At 34.5% G+C, this 16839-nt stretch overlaps 1 protein-coding gene across 4 annotated transcripts in view; it reads left to right on the forward strand.

Annotated features, from left to right (window-relative positions):
• Positions 1-16839, forward strand: part of NRG3 (neuregulin 3) — a 1193746-nt gene that overhangs the window by 1018134 nt on the left and 158773 nt on the right. For 2 of the 4 annotated variants that reach the window (XM_053663970.1, XM_053663971.1), the window contains exon 4: positions 13314-13340. In XM_053663970.1, coding sequence (XP_053519945.1) covers positions 13314-13340 — 27 coding nt within the window. The remainder of the gene's footprint in view (positions 1-13313; positions 13341-16839) is intronic. The other 2 variants (XM_053663973.1, XM_053663972.1) reach the window with 1 other exon arrangement.

Raw genomic sequence — 16839 nt, forward strand, 5'->3', positions numbered from 1 at the left:
AGCCAATGAGTACCAAAGTATGACTGTACATAATTTCTTAGAAAAACAAAAATGTCTAGTCATAAACAGTATAAATATAGTTATTAAACGAATTCTGCAGTAGTTTATTTTTTGGATTGGTGGTTCAGATACAACCAAAGAGAACATAACAAATGAATGCCTACTATGTTGAGAGATTCTGTTTGTGGTACTAAGATTATGTTGAGCTGCAAGTAACAGAACACCCAATAAAATGATAAAATTGGTAAGTTACAGTTTTTATTTGTCTGAAGTGATGAAAAGTGTAGAGATATAGGGAGTCTGGGGCTGGTACAGCACTACAACTTGTCATCAGTGTTTCAGATCCTTCAGTTATTCTTATCAACCATTTGAGCATGTGGTTTCCACCTTCATTCAAGCTGATTTGTAACTGCAGGGTGTCTGCACTGTCCACCCTCCAGCTGGAAAGAGGAGGAGGTTACCTACCAAATGGCAAGTTCTTTATCAAAAGATAAATGAATTCTGTCCCCTTACAAAGAATGCTATTGAGAGTCCAACCTAGAAATTATTCCAATGCTATAAAACAGAACTGGGTCGTATGGTTTTCCTAAATGGTACAAGGAACATAGAAAAATGGAGTAATTTTGTTGGGTATATTAACCTCTTGAAAAGACTGTGGTAAACTAGAGAATGGATAGTAAGTAGGCAAATAGCAAGGACTATAAAATTAGATACACTTGTATTTTTTCATTTAATCATTTCATAAAACATATGCATTTTATTTCTTAAATAGATAACAACATTGAGACATAGAATGGTTTAGTAACTTATCTAAGGTCACACATAGTTATTGAAAGACAAAAATAAAAATTAAAGTACATATAATCAAATGCTAATATCTTTTTTATACCATACCACATTTGTATAGATACCACTAAGCAGTATGTTCCTTATAAAGTCAATTTCAGAAAATGCGACTATCATTAGTCAATAATGTGGTTCAATACCTTTCAATGATAGAGATTGCATTTCTTCATTCTAGACTGAAAACATTTTTTAGGGCACCAGCCTTCAACATTTTTTGTACCTTCAGTTCTTATGACAAGGGTTCAATTGGTAGAAACCCAGAGATGCTGGGTAGCTCTGGATTTAGAGACTCTATTTTGAGCTCATAGAATTTGGGAGAGAGTTTTTAAACTTACTGCATTACCTGTGTGAGGCTTCATAAAATGTATTATAGAATATGGATTAAGCAAATATTTGCTATAGGTTGAAATAAATAATTAAAAATGGCATTTTATGTGGATAAAAGACTTGTGTAAAGATAAAGAAAAATAGTAAAAAGAACAGTGAGTATTGAGTTATGATTTCATTTGATAAAAAGATTATACAAAGCTAAAAAAATATTAATGTATGAATTGGCTCTAGATCTAGATTTTACAGTGATGAATATCATTCATTCACTCAAAAAAAAGTATTTGTTGAGCAGTTACTTTGTACCAGCTATTTTTTAAAAGTCATACAAATAATGCCTGGCTGGTGTAGCTCAGTGGATTGAGCGCGGGCCTGCGAACCACACGATCGCGGTTTGATTCCCAGTCAGGGCACATGCCTGGGTTGCAGGCCGGTTCCCTGCAGGCCAGTTCCCAGCAGGGGACGCACAAAAGGCAACCATACATTGATGTTTCTCTCCCTCTCTCCTTCACCCCCCTCCCCTCTAAAGATAAATAAATAATAAAATATTTTTAAAAAGTCATACAAATAATGAATAATAAACAAGTTGTTATGGGTTGAACTGTATTTCCAAAAATGGGTTGAAAGTACAGCCTCCAATATTAACTCCCTCAAATTGTAACCTTATTTGGAGATTAAGTCTTTACAGAGGTAATCAAGTTTAAATGAGGTCATTGTGGTGGATCCTAGTGAAATATGACTAATGTTCTTATGAAAAAAGGGAAATTGGAACATAAACATGCACACAGAATACCATGAAAAGATGAAGGCAGAGATTGGGGTGTTGCTTTCACAAGCCAGGGAATGCCAAAGATTGCCAGCAAATGACCAGAATCTAGCAGGCGGGCCTGGGGCAGATTGTCCCTCACAGCCCTCAGAAGGAACCAACCCCTCCAACACCTTGATCTCTGACTTCTGGTCTCCAGAACTGTGAGACAGTACATGGATGTTGTTTAAACCTCCTGTTTGTGGAACTTTCCTTATGGCAGCTGTAGCAAATAAATGCACAAGGGAAGCACTTCCCTTATGAAAACTTGCATTCTAATCTGGACCAGGAAGGGAAAATTACCAAAGATATATGATAATAATACTTCCTATAGTGAAAAATTCTAAGAAGTAAAAAATGGAGTGTGAGGGAGGTTAGAAATGCTCTTTTCTATAATATGATATCTGATAAAATGCCACTAGAAGTGATATCTGGAGGAGGATTGTTAAGGGCAGAAAGAGCGGCCAGTCCATGGCTCCAAGGAAGTGGAATGTTTTGGGGTTAGTAGAGTCACTAAGATGTCAGGGTGGTTGAACTGGGTAAGGAAAGGGAGAATGGTGGTTGTAGCATGCTCAGAGAGTTAATGGAGAAACAAATTGAGTCATTTTAAAAATTTTTGATGCTGACTTTGCCTTCTATTTTGAGTAACATAGCCACAGGAGAGGTTTTTCAGCAAAGGGATAATGTAACCTGACTTAAATTTTAACAGGATCTTCCTGGCTGCTTGCATGGGAAGACTGTACGTAGGTGAGGAGAAAGTTGAAAGCAGGGAAATCAGGGAGATAGCTACTGTAGTAAAAAGTTTCAAATGAGAGATGCAGCTGGCTTGAGCCGGGATGATAGTGGAGGACTTGAGAGGGAACTGACGTGGCAGGCAAAGCATTACAAATGCAAGAGAAAGCTTGACAGAGAATTGGAAGTGTTCTGTGACGGATGCTGCAAGAAGTTTCCACTGAGAAAGAGTTAAGCAGGGAGCACTGAATGTCAGTGTTGGAAGAAATAGATGAAGTTGGTGTAGAGGAGCATTTGGCTTGCTGCCGGCTTGCTGCCAGAATGCTAACCTCCAGAGAGATGGAGTCATCACACAATTCACTTCTCTTACTCATAACTTTGACTGATATTTCTGGACCCTGGTGACTTGTTGTCACTGCAATGAGCAAGTGAATTTCATTTCCTCCAGAGAAGGTTCAATTTAAACAAGGGGGAAATTTCATTATTTAAATCTCCTACAGCTTTAAACCCTTTATCTAGGATTTACCATTCATCTATTACCTGAAAAAAAAAAAAGAAAATTGCTTAAAACAAAAACTGCAGCTGATCTGACACTAACCAACTAAAATTGTTTGTTTCAAAAATACCAAATGCTTATAGCAACATCAATTAGATAGTAAGTGCTTAACAGCTTGAAATCCCACAAAATTTGTTGAAATTTCCTTGCACCTAGTTAGTTAAATATTTTGTTTAGAGAGCATACAAATTACCCTATTTAATATTCCTTTTCTTTTTCAGAAGCAAGAAAAGTCAAATTAAAAATTTTTAATTAAGTAAAAATTAAGGATAACATGGCAATATTGAATACAATAGAATTGTATCTAATTTTGTAATGTAAGTGAATCAGTTTCTTGTGTAGCAGTAGCAAATCTTAGTCCACAATATATGGAATGGATACCTATAAAAACCATTTGTGTAGTGGATTTTAAGAGCAGGTACTTTATACCTATCATCTGCATTTAAATCCCAGCAGTTTAGCAACAAGATGAGAAAAATTGTTAACCTCTGTATACCTCAGTTCATTTCTTATGTGTAAATAAAAATAGTACCTACTTTATAAAATTGCTGTAGGTTTTGTAGAGTTAAGATAAGCAAAATGTGTAGAGGAGAGACTTTTTATATTAAACCCTCAAAAAAGTGAGCTATAGTATTATCTTTATTATTTGAATTTCCTTATTTTCTCATTCAAGTTTCATTTCACTGGGTTAGTGAAAAGTGTGATCACAGTTAGTTCATCATTGACTTCTGTCTCCCGAGATTTGCCTCAAAGTCCAGGGAAGAGGCATGGCTTATGGGGATTCCAGGCATTGGTACCGTTACCTAACTGTACTGGTATCTGCTGAAGTGCCCTAATTACTGTCATGTTTTCTTTCAGACCACAGGGTTCATTGCTGCGTGTTATGGCCTTCTCAAACTAATAGCTCATTTATGCTGGGCTCTCAGTGACTGCATCTCTCAGGTGCACAGGGAATAAATTGATCTGTACAGCTGCTTCCTGGCACATCTGAAGCCCATCACTCTGGATTCTCCCAGCATTCCATAATTCAGTATAAAGCTGAGGCTGGGAGGATGGTGGATATAAGGTACTCTGTGGTCTTGCTGCCTGCAGGGCCTGTATTTAGAAAATTCAAGGCTGCCCTGTTTGAGAACTTGTTTCACTTTCTCTAATTGGAGCAGTGGGCATTGCGTAAAATTACAAAAACAAGGGTAATATATAGCTATTAGTTTCTCAAAAAACCACCCCTTCCCCTCCCCAGCCCCCACTGAGCTACACCAGCCAGGGCTTAGTTTTTCTTTATATACTCTTTATCAAATGTTCTCTCTTTACTAGGAACTGTCCAGGAATCTATAATATAAAGACAAACTAGGTATGTTATTTTACTAAGTTGTACATAGTCACTTGGGGGAAAATTGGTGAGTAAACAAGTAACTACAATGGTTAGAGTGCGATCAAAATTAGAGTATCTGAATATAAAAATTTTTGCGATGAGTATTTCTGTTGGAGATGTGTAGTAAAAAGACATGCATTGTTAATGAATAAAGTTCATCAGGCTGTACATGAGCAAGGTGGGTCATTGGAAGTGAAGAGTGAGTGCAAAGGTGCGGCTGGGCCAGCAGGCCAGGCTGAATCATTAATGCGTGATTTACATGGTATGCTAAGGAAGGCGTTAAGTTTTCCGAGTTTGTTAGAAGTATGATTTAATGAAATGAGATTCTTCCCTTCTTGGGAAAATTAGTCCACCTCTCTGAATCTCACTTTCGTAATCTGTAAAATACTATCCCTAGGAAGGATGCTATGAAGACAAGTAGGGAGGGTGTCATAAAAAGCCTCCAGTACATCATTTGCAGATGGTAGTTTCAAGGAATTATATTGTAGACTCTATTAACTTGCCTTTCTAATAATTTCTAAGTGATGTAAAATTAGAATTTAAAAAATTATCCATACTCAGCTTCTGACATCTGCACACCATTTTGAAAAGGTTATCTCACTAAAAGGATGCCCAATAGAGTGATTATTTCCATTCAAATATCTAGAAAATATATATAGAAAGTTATTGAGACTATTAAAAAAAGTAGTGAGAGGATGAAGGTAAGAACTTCAAAGTACCTGGATTCAAATCAATTCCCAACTAATTATAGGTAAAATTAGATAATGCTTTCTTCCATTATTTCAACAGAGAAGCTTCCCTTGATTTTTCTGCACTACTAAGAATAATCCAGCTACTCTGGGGAAAGTCGTTATGGGAGAAGTCTCTGCCAGTTTAATTTCCATTTCTTTATTTCTATTAAATAAAAGAAGCTTACATTAGTCCTTATGTTATTAACTGCTTAATGGTTTCAGGAAGCAGGTAGAAAAAGAATTGTTCTTTGCATTTAAATGAGACAAATAACATTCTAAACTGATTATGAATTTAGGGAAAAACTTTCATCCTATTGCTACATTTTAAGTCCACAAAGTAATAAATTAATCCATTAGTTAGCTCAAATGTGTCCTCTGTTGTGCTCATTATCAAGTATCCCCAGGTATTCAAGGATTTGTAAGTATAAATTGATGTGACTTTTAAGCTTGATACCAGAAATATCCAGCATAAGGATCATAAGCTATGAAACTATTCCCATACTAGTATTTCTTACTTAAAAAAAACTTACAGTATTAAATATCAAATTAAGATTTTCCCCAGTATTGGAATGTTTTATCTCATTTTTTTTTGGGCCAGGGCAATTTATTTATTTATTTTTAGAGAGGGGAAGGGAGGAATAAAGAGAGGGAGAGAAACATCAGTGTGTGATTGCATCTCACATGCTCCCTACTGGGAACTTGCCTCACAAACCAGGCATATGCCCTGACTGGGAATCGAAACAGTGACCCCTTGGTTCACAGGCCAATACTCAATCCACTGAGCCACACAAGCTAGGGCTACTATTAATACTTATATAACCAAAAAGCAGTATATTTTTGAATGACAAATTATTTTATACAATGGGAATTTGTATTTAATTCTTTAATGAAAAATTGTGAACATAGAATCAGAGATAATTCTAATACTCCAAGATGTTTTTACTGGAAAATTCTACAAGCTATTTAGGTAAGATGTATCTTTGAAGAGCAGCCTAAACAATGTTAACTCATAAACCTCAATTGTGACCCTGAGATTGTTTTGATATTTCACTTTACAGAGCAAAATGCCTGTCCTGAATTTGCAGTGCATAAAACACATGACACGGTCTCCAAGGCTGCCTGCTTCTCCTCTGATGCAAGTATATGTTCTAATTTAGAGAATGAGAAAAGAATGCATAACAGAGGTGTGTCTGTTCAACAGAAATCAGTAACCAAGCTTTTGAGAAGAGAAACAAATAGGACAGGTTTCCTAACAAAGTCCTATGTACTTTTCTGGAAAAGTGGTTTTGTTTCTCCATGAGTGATGACCTGCTGGATATGAGGCTGGCCACAGCAGTAATGTCAGGGCTTACTCTCAGCAGTACAAACAACAGTCAGATCTGCTATGATAGAGGAGAGAGGGGCATTGGGATTATAGAGGTGAAATGGCCACAGAGAGTCCTCTGATTTAGGCACATAGTAGAAATTTATTTTGTGTAAAATTGACTTTAAATTTATTTTATACATACAGAGAGAATATAGGAAAAACTAGAACAAAAAAGTAACAGAAATTACATTTAAGAAGTAATAAGAAAGCTATCAATTTTTCACATTCCAAATTTTATTCATGAGCATGTATAAATTTTTAAATCAAATGTATATGTGCTGATGAAAATAAAATTGTAGCCCTGGCTGATGGAGCTCAGGGGATTGAGCTCAGGGTTGCAAGCCAAAGGGTTGCCCGTTCAATTCCCAGTCAGGGCACATGACTAGGTTGCAGGCCACGTTCCTAGTAGAGGCCACATGAGAGGCAACCACATATTGATATTTCTCTCCCTCCCTTTCCTCCTCTCTAAAAATAAATAAATAAAATCTTTTAAAATTTAAATAAATAATATATATAATGAGGCAATATATCCTAGCAGAGGGGGCATGAAGTTTAGAGTCTAAATCACATTTATCCTAACGTTTGCACCAAGTAGCTGGAAAAATATTCCTGATAATATTTCTCTCCTTGTAGGAAAGCATTATAGAATTGAACGCCTAGAAAAGCATTTACCTGCCTTGCCCTCCAAAGTATGCTCACTCTCTTGCCAGTTCTCCTTCCCCACCTGTGGTAGGCCTAACAGCCTAACAGATTCCGGTCTGGCTGCTACTCAGTTCCCAGTTACCACATTCTCTTCCCCCTAATGATATGGTTATATGTTCTAGTAGCTGGTGCTGAACCCTAGTCCCCCATTCTTTGACCCTTTAATCTTTTTGAAAGGTACATATTCTGTGGATCTGTTTATTTCTTCCAGACTAAAGCTTCCCTCAACAATCACAACTAGGTCTACCCTCAGGCCTCATTCTTCTCCTAATCAGAAACCTTAGAGTCTATCCAAACCTTTCCAAGTTTACCTGGTTTGTTATAATAAATGAGGACATACATGACAATGTCTGACATATGAATCTCATCATTGGGTTCCTGATCTTATCTGGGAACAAGCAAAATACACAGAGCCACTGTTGAAGCATGAGACAATTACATCTACTTTCAGTGACTCTAGAAGCAATTACAGAACAATAAACTCAAGTGTTTGGGGTCAGCAAACATTCAAGAACCAACTTATCACCTTCATAAATCCAAAGTTAGTCTTCTCAGTTGAGATGGACTACCTCTTCCTAAATATCATCACTGAAAATCTCTTGACAAGGATCTGTGAGTGTATTCTAGAGAGGGGCAGATTTCAGTTTAGTTATAAAGAGAAACCATTTGTAGCTGACACGTTTATAATTGAGTGGCTAGTATCTTCCACCTTTATATGGCATGTGTTTCCCAGAGAAATTACTGTAGATCACTAATTCCACAGGGACTTCACAAGAAGGTGGTTGTTTACATCAGTTTGGGAAACATTACCTACTGAACCACCTCCTGGACAGTCTTGGCACACATATGAAGGCCTTTGGGCATTCTTGCAGTGGAGAAGCCTGTTGAACTTTAAGTTCAGTACATATTAATGCACAGAACAATATTTTTATCTAACATGTTTTTACACATCCCACGGAACATGGGTTTAAGTCATTTCATTTCATGATAGAAAAGGCTTGTCCACTTTTAATACAGTAATAACGCTGAAACTCACATTTATGCAGCATTGTCCCTATGACTCATTGCAGTGAGTTTTACATCATAGTTTGGATGACTAGCTGCCTCTTCCTGCCCTGAGATTGGAATCAACAAGAAGTGTTTTCACTTGGTCTTCTTCACCCTGCCCACATTTGCAGAACCTGTTGGTAACCCCTGATAGTCTGTCTTACCTACAAACAAGAGTCATGAACACTTTGGAAACATGCAAGCCTTGAATTTCCAGGAGTTTTTTACTTTATAGAATATTAAATATAGAACATAAAATTGAGGTCACCTATACAGACCACAAATGTTAAGAATGTTTCAGGGCCACAGCAGAGTTGCTAAAATTTGTTAAAAATTGCATTTTCAATACTGAGATTATTTGCTTCAAAGTGTTGCAAATGTCTAGGCACAACTCTGTATATATCCTGCAATATGTGTGAGCAAATAACTTTAATTAGACAAATCTTGACATGAAGAAATAACCCTACCATTAAAATGTTAATGATTTGTCAGTTTGTTTCCTTGGACAGAGGGAACCCTTCCCTGTCTATCATATATTTGATACTTCATCAGTAAACTAGAAGTGAGCAAGTAAATAAGTGGTGTTTCTACAGGGCCTGAAGAAAACAATGTGTTCTCTTAAGTGGCTTAAATAACTCCTCCCTGAACATCGTATTACCTGATGATTTTCTAAAAATTAATTTTTCTTCATAGGGAGGTCATATGTATACCCTCAGTACAAAAAATGGCTAAAAATCAAGCTTCTTAGGCTCAATTATGTTTCCACCACTTACTGGCAATGTACATGGTTTCCATCACATTTCTCATATTTGGGGAAATTTCTTCAACTATTTCTACCTCTGCTCCTCATCTGTAAAATGAAAATCTTATTTTTATAAGTTTCTGCAAGATAATACTTAAAGCAGTTCTAGGCATATAGTAGGTCCTCAGAAAATGGACCTACTATAGCCATTATTGTATAATCAAAAAGGGCGAATATTCAAAACAACTATAATTTTTACATGTAAAAGTTAACCAAACTGTTAAAAAAGATTGAAATGATATGTTCTAATATATGCCATAAGGAAAATCACATGTGTTTGCTTAGGTTCTGTGCCTTCTGTTCCACTTCAGTATCTGTTCAGTTCTTGGCACATAATTTGTTGAGGAATGAAAAAAATGAATGATTAATAGATTAATTCTTACCACATACCTCTAGATTTTCTTCAGGCATGCTTGAATAACTCCAGAAAAACTGTTTGCTTTAAGAAAGATGGTGCTTAATGATTATGAAAAGTATTGTAGTTTAAATTCTGTATAACTCAACTGACAAAATTAATTGCTTTTCTGTTATGCTCTTCATGGATTTTTATTGATCCTTTTACATAGAACAAAGCCTATTAGTATCTTTAAGCTTTAAATAAAGATTACAGTGTTTAGTACTTTAATAAAGAATGGAAATGCATGTTCGCGTGTGCACATGAGACAGAGAGATATTTTAAATACGATCTAATTTTTATTTGTATGTTTCAGTGCTATCCATTTTCATGAACATCATTATAAAAATTGATAATTTCCCTGTAAAATCTAAGGATATAAATGCCATCTTGCTTGGTAGTATTTCTGAGAATTACAACTCTAATAATTAGATACAACTTTTCTACTATATTAAGAGAAGACAGATTTTCTTTACCTTAAGAAGGGGGGGAAAATGGAGACAGCTGTACCTGAACAATAACAAAAAAAGAAAAAAATTCTACTTATGCCTTTAGGTGTTTGAATAATTTTCAATTTCTGTATTCTTTCTCTTCTAATGGTCATGAATCCATTGTGGTTTAAAGTATTGAGATTGCCCTTAAATTTATCCGTATCTCCTATTATCCATAGAGGGGAACAGCAAAGGTTGTAGAAAGAATGGAAAGCGACTAGATACAAAATCAATGTATACAAATCTATTACATTTCTATATATAATCAATGAAATATCAGAAAATAAATGGAAAGAAAAACAATTAATTTTGCAACTGCTACGAAAAGAATAAAATACCTAGGCATACTTAAAGTATGTGGAAGACCTATACACTGAAAACTACAAAGCATTATTAACAGAGATTTAAAAATATACCTAGAAACAAAAAGATATTCCATATTTATGAATTGGAAGAATCAGCATTGTTAAAATGACCATATTACCCAAAGCAATATATAGGCTTAATGCAACCTCCATCAAAATACCAATGGCATTTTTTAAAGAAATAGAACAAAAAATCTTCATATTTCTACACAATCACAAAAGGCCAAGAATAGCCAAAACAATCCTAAGGGAAAAAAATCAAAGCCAAGGGTATCACAATACCAGACTTCAAATTATACTACAAAATGACAATAATCAAAACAACATGGATTAGCAGAAAATAGAACAGAATTGAGAGCCCAGAAATAAACCCACATAATATGTGGTGATTTTTGAAAATGAGCCAAAAACACACAATGGAGAAAAGAAAGCATCTTCAATAAACAATGCTAGGAAAATTGGAAAGCTACATGCAGAAGAATGAAACTAGACTACTGTTGGTCTTCATATACAAAAATTGTAATATAAGAGCAGTAACAATAAATTACATAGAATAAAATATAGGTACTAAACTATGGACCTTGGTCTTAGAGAAGGTTTTATGAATTTGACCCCAAAGTAAGAAAAGTAAAGGCAAAAATAAATGAATGGGACTATGTCAAGCTAAAAAGCTTTTGCACAGCAAAAGAAACTGCCAATGGAACAAAAATGCAGCAAACCAAATGGGAGAGGATACTTACAAACAACAGCTCCAGCAAGGGGTTAGAACCAAAAATATATAAAGACCCCATACAACTCAACACCAAACAAACTAACAATCCAATTGAGAAAAAAAGGCAGATAGCTGAATAGAGACTTCTCCCAAGAAGGCATACAAATGGCCAACAGATATATAAAAAAGATAATGAACTTTATGCACCATTAGGTAAATGCAAATCAAAACTGCAATAGGATATCATCTCACAATGGTTAGAATGGTTATTATCAACAAGACAAATAATAACAAGTGTTGGAAAGGTTGTGGAGGAAAAGGAACCCTCATTCATGCTGATGGGAATATAAACTGGTACACCCACTACGGAAAACAATATGGAATCTGCTAAAAAATTTAAGAATGAAGATTTTTATTCATATAGGAACCCAAACATAGTTTGGCCAACTTTTCTAGAATCTCCATTCTTTCACAAGGCACATTAGCTTTCTTCCAGAAAGAAGTTTATGGGTCCTTGGTCTCTCCATCCAATATGTATTTTCTGTTTTTCTATTATAGCATTATTATTAAGAATTACCAGAGCCTTTTCTCTGCCAGCTTCCACTGAATTTTTAATTACCTGAGAACAAAAATTTTGTTTTTTATGAAAGTCTGCTTAATATCTATCAGTATATATTAAGAAGTCAACAACAACAACAACAACAAAAAGAGCCATATAAAGAGAGGAATGCATTTACCTTTTAAAAATTGTTACAATCTTTCTTTATATGAGATATGCTCAATTAATCTGTCCTAATTGCTGAAAAAAATGAACTATATACAGGCAAATTTATGTAGAAAATAGGTTAAAAGTTACCAAGGCTGAAGGGAGGATAAAATATGAAAGTGTTGCTTAGTGGGTACAGTTTCTATTTGCGGTTAAGGAAAAATTTTGAAAATACAGTGGTGGTGCTTGTCCACATTATGAATGCAATTAATGACACTTGCACTGTACATTTAAAATGGTTAAAATGACAATTTCTATGTTTTATACATTTTACTACAATGAAATTAAAAAGTAAATCACCAATAGGAAAGGCACTGAAATACTCAATATAACAAATACATATTTTCTAAACAGGAAAGTTTTTTTGCTAAATAAAGAATTCATAAAAGGAAGCTCAGCAATCAGTTCTGGAAACAAATACAATTGAAGAAATAATTATTTTTCATTTATTTGTATTTAAGAAATATAGTGCTGCAACAGAAACCACCATTAAATAATGAAATGAATTTAAAAAGTGAATACTTGAATGATAAAAATAAAGCAGCATTTAAATGAATGGACTTCTAAAGGCAAATGCCTGGGAACAGCCCGGGCCCAATTTACCACTGTGCGGCTCACAGTCAGACAATAGTGGGTGGGAACAGTGGGCAGTCCACATCTGCGTGACCACATCAGCATTCATTGTTGGTAGGAAATGCTGTCACGTTTAACACAGAACTTTGGGGTCGGGTCGAGTGGATTTGTGCCCTAGATCTGCCTCATGTTTTGGGACAAGCGTAAGATTTTTAATCTCTCTGAAAGTGCAGTTTTCTCATTTAACAAGTAAAAGGGGAACAATCCAACATTATTGCTTTCTTTATGTATGTGATGAGCACCTGGTAAAGCCAATCATGCAGATGTTTTCACTTCCTCATGGCACAGAGGTCCAAAAAGTTTGTTGAACAAATAGTTATCCTATATAAAATATCATGAGTTCTAAAAATAAGCTTAGTACCAAATACTTCTTTGTATGAATATTTCTTTCTTTCTTTGGGGGGGCCTAACCTTATGCTTTTCACACTTGATAACTGATTCAATATTATCCCACCCAAAGTTCCAGGCTTTGGGGAAATACCAACAATGTTCAGAACACCCCATAATTGTTGGCAATCTGTATATTATCTTTCCCAGGCAAACATGCGATTGAAGTTGAAATGCATTCTTTTCCTTCAAAAAGCAGTCCTATCAACATTGATTTCCATGTGGAATTTCTTCTAATTGTTTTCTCTTTTCCTTCCTTACATGCTGACTTTGGTGTAGCAGACCACTTGGGGATTGAATTCATGGGTAAGACTAAACAATTTGCTTCTTAAGTATATGCAAATAGCTAAGTTTGAAATGTTTATAGTGTTCTCCTTCTTCATCTGATTATACTTGAAATGTTTCGTTATTAGATGCTATTAGTGTTAAAAAGTGTTTTTGTCAAATTTTCACTAAGTAATGGCTCAAAATGAAAGACTTAACTACTTATCAGGAAGTCAATTTAATGTTAAGTGGCACTCTGGAATCATACAGAAGTTGGATTTGGCTCCTGGCTTTGATTGTTTCCCTAATTCTCAATTTTCTTACCTGTAAAATAGGGATAATAATTACTCCTATTTCACTGCAAGTATAAATTGCTTAGCACAATGTTTACAAGACTCAAACAGTCAATAAATGGTAGAAAATAATTGTGATGCTTTTAAAATGTCACTTTTGTTATTTTCTGCTTGAATTCCTTTTTCTTTTGCATGATTATTACTTTGGATACATTTTGGTATTAATCATAATTTGGAGTATGAACTATATAAACTTTTCATTTTATAAAACTAAAATATTTCTTTTGAAAATACTTGCAGTGAATGGCATGTTTTTAAAAGCATTAGAATGCTTTACACAAGAATTATTCTTTATATTCATAATTACATTAAGAATGGGTCACACTTTTATGAGTCTATTTTTTAAGTACAATTAAAGAAAAAATGATTCTATGGGTTTAGCATGCATCATGGTATTAAAATGAAAATATCCTTAAGAGTTGAAGTTTGTGAAATGGAAAAGACCTAAATTTTATAATTTTCTGCTTAATTGACTTTTGCTAAACTTTGAATTTTTCTCTTACATGATAAGAATATGAATACTTTCTTCATACATGATACACTTATTATGATAACACTTATAAATTTACTTGTATTTACTTATCCATTCACACATTCTTTCAGCAAATATTCATCAATTGCTTACTGTAAGCAAAGAAACAAAGAAAAATGCTAGAGATAAAATAGCAAATAAAAACGAGCAAAAAAAAAACTAAAAAGGAGCTTATAGTCTAGTAAACTTAGAGATGATAATCAGGTAATATTACTAATAAATATAGAATTGCAAGTTTTTGACACCTTTGCCAGACAAGACATAGGGAAAAATTGATAGATATTTAAAACATGAGAATAACAAATATTTGAGAGGAATTGATGTTGATGTTTAGAAAGAGGAGATGTCTAGAATGACTACAGGGCTTATTATTTTCATATTTATATAAAAATCAACTGATCTGAAATACAATAATGGGAAAGGAACAAATTTATGAGAGGTGTTTACTAGATTATATTTGGAAATGTTAAGTAGAAGTCAAGTTGGTAACTGTATTACTGGAAGTTTTGAGGGTTAATTAAACATTAGTGATTGCATATTTATATTGGAATTGAATCTCCCTGTTGTGTGATATTATTTACTACTGCTCTATTATCTCAATATTATAATTTAGAAAAAGCAGACAGACAGTTCAATTTCTACAGGTTTCAGGCTTTTCTGGATAGATAGGATTAAAACTCCTAAGGGCAATAAAATTCAGACTGATATTCAAATGTAGCATTCTGGACTGTAAGGTAATATGGAAGGAAGTGAAGAAGGGATGGTTATCTCAATGGGATGAATGAGTAGTCATCATGGGAGTGCTCAAACAAGTTGCTGGAGTAGAAAGGAGGTTATAGCCACACGGACTAGGAAGTACAGAAAATTATAGTCATGGTCATGCAGTTAAGTATAAATCGTATGTTGAAATGGACATGTGGTTTGAATTTTCCTCATTTACTGATGAAGGTGAAGATCAGCAGCATGGAGTCCTTAGAATCAACAATCATTTTGAGGGAAATGGATACTAGACTAGTGGATACAGCAATTTGTCCTACTGGACTGGGATGGTTATAGGTTATGTAGCAAAAAGGTGTGAGCACAGCTTTTACCTCATGAGTTGTGGATAAGAATAGGGTAGCTTCAGATCCCACAAGAGGTGTGGCCAAGGTTATAATAAGCAAATTGCTACATTGATGTTAATTATCACTGTTCAAAGTAATTGCCACCAATCACCATCTTCCTGGGCTTTTCCAGAGGGCTTCCATGACACTGGTACCTTATAGTATAACAAGTTGCTAAGGAACCTAGATATGTAATAAGAGGTATGTTAAAACATTTAAAATATTTAGTTATTGGTAGGTGAAAAATAAAAAGTTATTATGTGACCACCTATATGAAACTTGAGGCTAAGGTCATACTGAATCTTGCAAAAGTAGGAATAATACCATATCTATAAAGCCTTATAAACAATGAATTATCAGTTTGTGAATATTTGATTCCAGAAGTAGAGACTGCCTTGCAAGGAGGGGTTGTGCAGCAAGTCAGACTTAAAGGGAGTATGTATGCATATAAATAATGGCAACTAATGAAGAATTGTCTGTAATGTTGAATAGATTAGTAAATAAACTGTTTTCACTGATCTCACTGACTCTAGACTATTCCCACAGGTTGCTCCTTTACATATATAAAATTCTTTTTGCTACTATGGAAACAACTCTTTTCATATTTAACTTGCAATTTTTAGAATTCCTATAAGTAAATTTTTTTCATTGCAGTTGAATGTATCCCAGCAATAAGGCATCTCTAGATATAAATTCTAGATATAGATATAATGTAAGCATAATCTCTATACAATTAATCGTGTTGCTATATTGGTGTGCCAAAATAATCAGTGCCAGTTCTGTTTTAATCAGTTCTAGAATACCTTTATTCTCAGTGCTCATCATTCTTGCTTTGGACAATGTTTGTTTCATCTTTCCTTTAATTGAAATATGAGTCACAAGGTGATAATCTGAAACTCATATTCCTTTCCCCCAAGTCTTTGTATTCTCAAAAGCCATATCTATGTATACCATTATTTATCAGACTCAAAATCTGAGTGCTCCATACAAATTCTGATTTATAGCGGGGAACTGCAAGTCATATGCTTCAAGAATCTTGTTATTTAATCAACATGGACTTATTATACTATGTCTCAGATATATAGTATATTGAAGATGTGCATATAAAATCTACAGTCCTTTATGTTGAAGGGCTCTGACACCAAAAAAAGAGAAAGCTACACATAATTGAGGCGATATAAGAGATATTATAAATAAAAATGGCATAGGCAAAATAAAAGAAGGAAGGGAAGAAGGAAGAATAGATGGAAAAGGAAGGGAGGAAGGAAGAGAGAAAAAAGAAAAAACCTAAATGGCTTGGGAAATTCTGAGACAACTTCCCAGAGAAAGAAGTATATAAGCTGAGTACCAGCCAAAATTGTGCCCAGTGATGCCGTAAGCCAAAGATAAACTAGCTCAATATTGCTTCCACTTTAGGGTAAACCTTTCTATTTCAGCCTATCTGGGTTTATAAGGTCTCTAGAGTTACTACTTTAGCACTAGAGAGAGAATATAAACTTTACTAAAAACACTTCACCAAAAACTTTTCTGAGCTGATTTATTAATTGTAAAGA

This window comes from Artibeus jamaicensis, unplaced genomic scaffold (genome assembly GCF_021234435.1).
Source record: "Artibeus jamaicensis isolate MK-2021 breed Jamaican fruit bat unplaced genomic scaffold, CSHL_Jam_final contig_332, whole genome shotgun sequence".
Taxonomy (NCBI): Eukaryota; Metazoa; Chordata; class Mammalia; order Chiroptera; family Phyllostomidae; genus Artibeus; species Artibeus jamaicensis.